At 36.9% G+C, this 5,257-nt stretch overlaps 1 protein-coding gene across 1 annotated transcript in view; it reads left to right on the top strand.

The window, feature by feature from the left end:
- The first annotated feature begins 3,440 nt into the window (after positions 1–3,440).
- Positions 3,441–5,257, top strand: part of glp2r (glucagon-like peptide 2 receptor) — a 16,022-nt gene continuing 14,205 nt past the window's right edge. Inside the window, exon 1 of the mRNA XM_014025015.1 lies at positions 3,441–3,778. Within this exon, the coding sequence (XP_013880469.1) occupies positions 3,701–3,778 (78 nt within the window). The 5' untranslated portion in view covers positions 3,441–3,700. The remainder of the gene's footprint in view (positions 3,779–5,257) is intronic.

Genomic DNA, 5,257 nt, shown 5'->3' with positions numbered 1-5,257 from the left:
TTGTTTTCTAAAAATTGAGCCACTGGAAAAATACTGGTACAAAATACCCACATAGCAGATGTGGGCCAGATCTGATGTCAAGCTGGCACTACTGGCACAGCAAGTGGTTTATTAACAGGATGTGGGCCAGGTCTGGCAATTATTTGATTTATGTGGCCCAAGTCTGTCAATGCCATAACTGGCCCAGTTGTGGTTTGGTTTATGTGGTGTTGGCCCATTTTTCTATCACTCGGTTTTTACTTTACCTTATGTGTTTCTGCTTCATTAAGCAAATAAGGTGGGCGGTCCTTCTTGGGTCAGCTTCTCTCCTATTGGTCGATAGACAGGAAGGAGCAAGATCCATGTGCAGATTGATTGTGYTGCCTCAGTTTAACTTAAAGTTTAAAGTTTAGTTCAAAAAGAGAAAAATCACTTACTTGTGCCTTTGTTTTAAACTAAATAAACTATCAAGAACATATCAGGTTTTTTTCCATCGACAAAATATTTAATTTGTAATGACCATTCTAAAGTCAAGCTTTACATAAATACCAGAACATCTTAAACAGCCGCAACCCATGTGTGAGCTCTGGTACGTGGGTGGCTCTACAGGGGTTGGACAATGAAACTGAAACGCCTGTCATTTTAGTGTGGAAGGTTTCATGGCTAAATAGGACCAGTTGTGGCCAATCTTCAATAATTGCACATTGCACCAGTAAGAGCAGAGTGTGAAGGTTCAATTAGCAGGATAAGAGCACAGTTTTGCTCAAAATATTGCAATGCACGCAACATTTTGGGCGACATACCAGAGATCAAAATAGGACAAATTGCTAGTGCAAGTCTTGCTGCACATCTGTGACCAAGACAGCAAGTCTTTGTGATGTTCTGGAGTGGCTGTGGCAGAGTGGTTAGGGCAGTCGTCCTAGAAACCAGAAGGTCGCCAGTTCGATCCCCCGTCCAGCTGTCTCAGTTGTTGTGTCTTTGGGCAAGACACTTCACCCCTAATGCCTCTGATGTGTGTCCCATCAGTGTATGAATGTGATTGGCACTGATTAGTCTCCATAGATGATTGTACATGTTAGCTTTGTAGAGACCTAATAGAGTGCTGTGTGAATGGGTAAATGAGGACACAGATTGTAGTGTGCAGTGCTTTGAGTGTCATGGATGGATAGAAAAGCACTATATAAGTACAGCCCATTTACCATTTATCAAGAGCCACAGTATCCAGGGTAATGTCAGCATACCACCAAGAAGGACGAACCATATCCAACAGGATCAACTGTGGACGCAAGAGAAGCTGTCTGAAAGGCATGGCAGAATTAAATGTGCACCTCAACTCTCCTGTTTCCACCAGAACTGTCCGTCAGGAGCTCCACAGGGTCAATATACACAATAAACCTTTGGTCACTCGTGCCAATGCTAAACATTGGTTTCAATGGTGCATGGAGTGCAAATCTTGGGCTGTGGACAATGTGAAACATGCATTCTCTGAGTGTTCTCTGATCAGTGTAGTACAAAGCACCACAAAGTGATACTTGAGTGAAAGTAGAAGTATCTTACCAAAAAAATTACTTTGGTAAAAGTTAAAGTCTCCTTTAGGAATATTACTTTACTTACCAAAAAAAGGAATATTACTTGAGTAAAAGTCTTAAAGTATCTGATATTTTTTGTATAAAAAGTAAAAGTATTGATTTGAAATAAGCAGTTAGATTTTGCKTTAAGGACATTTATTAGGAGGTGACCTCCCTCCAAAAAAAAAAGAAAAAAAAAAGAAATGACTATATTGTATTAAAAATAATTAATGTTAAATTTAGGATGCACTTGTTTAGCTGTATAAGTTTATATACATATACTATATCAAGGGTGTCCAAACCTGTTCCCCGAAATGGAAATCTATCTGAGGTCTGTGGCCAAATGCCAAGTGTTTGTATTTCATGAAATATAAACACTTCTTAAGTACAGTCCTTTTATTTTAATGATTATGTCCTACTGGAGTGTGACATGATTTTTTTTGTGTACAAACTAATACAGTATCAGAATTTTATATATTTATACTTCTCATTCTCAGCCACAATTAAATTCACTCTATCTAGGAGGTACAATTTATATAGATAATATTTATTTTTTTACAATAACAAGCTGGAATGAAAACAAGCAAAAATGAAATCTAAGTAACGACTTTCTACTTCTTGCCTTTTTTTAAAAATGGAAGTAATAGAAAGTACAGATAGTTGTGTAAAAATGTAAGAAGTAGAAGCAAAAAGTAGGCTGAAAAATAATTACTCAAGTAAAGTACAGACACCCCAAAATTCTAATTAAGTACAGTAACAAAGTATTTGTACTTAGTTACTTTACAACTCTGTCTCTGATGAGTCCACCTTTACTGTTTTTCCTACATCCGGGAGACTTATGGTGTGGAGAAGCCCCAAAGAAGCATACCACCCAGATTGTTGCATGCCCAGCGTGAAGCATGGGGGTGGATTCCCTTGGCCCAATACTTGTGCTAGGACTGCCGAACCATTCTGGAGGACCATCCAATGTTTCAAACATTGTATCCTGGAGGCGGTGCCGTGTATCAGGATGACAATGCACCAATACACACAGCAAGACTGGTGAAAGATTGGTTTGATGAACGTAAAAGTGATTTGGGTTGTTTTGGAGGGGCGAGTCAGGAAATGTATTCATATTTTAAATTTAGCGTTTATTTTAGATATTTTCATTATGAGTATAGCCTTTCACAGCCTTGTAAATTCCACAGAAAACTCAATGTTCTGTGAGTTTATTCTCATTTTATACCCTAATGAAACTGAGATAAAACTGAACTACAAATGTATCCCTTGCAAATTAAACTTGTTATAAACTACCAGAATTAAAGTACTATTCTGCAAGACATAGTTCATACAAGAGTCTTTGCTGGCACCTTTGTGTCTTTGCTCCCTCTGTTTGCTTTTATGTGTTTGGCTTCAGGGCTTTTAGTTTACACTAAGAACCCTATCAGTGTCAGAGATGCAGTTTGATGCTCAGTAAGCCTGGGAAAAAGCTGGAGAGGGATGGGCTTAGTGTCTTCACAATTGGTGAAAACTACAGATGGTATTTACTGGATTCCATACATCTGTATTATTCTTTGTAATTGTTATTAATACATTAGAATTTTTACCCATTTGCTTATGTGAAATCAGTTTTTCTAAATAACAAAGTCCGTCTCCGGTTGTAGAGCCATCTCTCTCAGGCCCTTGTCTTGATTGGTAGGGGATGATGGGGAGGGAGAGGCAATTTGTCAGTTAGGATCTCAGGCGCTCTCAGTTGTTCAGTGTCCATAGTAAGTACAGACAGATCTACCTCCCTCTGAGCCAAAGCCTTTTCTCATAGACAACTGAGGATTCATCTGTAATATAAAGAATTTTTTATTTGTGATCAAGATGTGTCGTAATTGTTTGGATCCTTGGACCAAATCAGCGGATCAAGAAGATTTTTGGAAATCCCAAGGAAAGCCGGACAGCAGCTTTGATGAGCATCACGATTCCTGCAAATAATCCTCAAACTCTTTCAAAGGTTCATCAAAAAGGGTTACCAGGAGGTCAAGTTCAACTAAACTGTAACTTTCCACTGGGCCAAGTGAAAGTGAAGAACCTGCAGCAGGAATAAGCGAGTTGTCTGGGGATTGCAGGGAAGAGGTGTGAAGTGTCAAACCATCCAAGTGTTTTTAATGTGAACATACAGCACCATGCAGACCCAGCTGCCATCCTGGCACCAGAGGATTAAACTCCTGCTTCTTCTCCTCTTTGTTGTCCTCAACCACCAGGTATATTTTGAAAATGTACTGAATATTTAACACTTTATATTAATTCAACAAGAATTTTCCTGGAAAACTGATTATTTTCTCGCGGTTCATTGAGTAATGACAAAATTTTGGCTTTGAAATTTTAGCAAAAATTTTTAAGTATTTCTCCTGACAAATAAATAATATGTTAAGAATTTTTTTAATTATAAATTTGTCCTTTTTTTTCTACATAAGGTGCTGAAAACAATGTGCATTTTCAGCCTGAAAATACCACCCGAGTTTTAATTGCTTTTTACATGTTACCTGTTTTTAAAGCCTTTGCAGAAAAAATGGTTTTACATGGAATTAAAAAAATGTTCACTAACAGCTTTAACCTATTTATTACAGTTAATTGTGGAGTTGTGACTCATAAAGTGGGTTAAATTCATGTGAAACGCAAAAAAAAAAAAATCAAAGATAGAAGCACTTGGTCTTTTTTTGTAGGACAAAAAAGACACACAACTGAAACTTCATTTGCTGATTTCACATAAAACAATTTATGGGTAGTTTATTTATAGGAGCAATCATAAAGGAGAGGCAATATGAGCAGCTGTGACATTGAACTAATCAATGATTCCAGCTCGCTCAAAACAGGAAATGCTAATTACATCAAACTCAAGGCAAAATCATTATTTATGTTGCTCATATATGGTCATATGATAAAGTGACGTCTAAGTGGACAGGTGTGTTTGCAATGATGCTACTTTAACATTGCTGACAAACTGCCTGAATAAACAGCAGATTACATTTAGATGTACAGTAAGTGTTTATTTATTGGCAGAAACTGTTGCTGATTAAACACTTCCACCAAGTGGGTAAATATAGACACTGCAGTCCTTTCTGCAGCTGTTCACAGATGTCTGCATGAAGAAGTCAGGATATGAAAAAGAATTATGTTAAACTGGACAATACAGGGGTTCAAGTATTGTAGCCTGCTTTGCAGTTATGTGTATTTGTATCCTAATATTACCTTCAAAAAGCACAAACAATGTAAACAATTATGCACATGTTTTATGAAAGTATATTTTTTCTGCTCTGGAACAAAGTGTAACAAAATCACCATGCAGACATCCATGCATGAGTCCCTGATCAATACAATAAGTGGAGCAGCTGCACCACCATTTTTTAAAGTGGAGGTGCAAACTTATGATTTTGTCTCACCACTATTTAACTTTAATACATGTTACTTTCAGCAGTAAGAAAAATAGGCAAATAAGTGCAGTATTTATTGATTCCAGTTTAATATATATATATATATATATTTAAAGGAGCAGACATAAGAAATTGTCTCTTCTTCTGCTGCCTTTCATTTTATTTTTTCATTGTATTGTTTTGTTGTGAATTAAATGAATACAAATTTGAACTTGAAATGCAGTTATTCAGCACTGATGCTGTTACAGTTTTGAGTGACAGGCTACCGCACAAACTTATTTTGTTTAAAAGCCTTTTGACATTTTTTTT

Source organism: Austrofundulus limnaeus, unplaced genomic scaffold (genome assembly GCF_001266775.1).
Source record: "Austrofundulus limnaeus strain Quisiro unplaced genomic scaffold, Austrofundulus_limnaeus-1.0 Scaffold451, whole genome shotgun sequence".
Taxonomy (NCBI): domain Eukaryota; kingdom Metazoa; phylum Chordata; class Actinopteri; order Cyprinodontiformes; family Rivulidae; genus Austrofundulus; species Austrofundulus limnaeus.
This window is presented reverse-complemented; position numbering and strand designations above follow the sequence as displayed.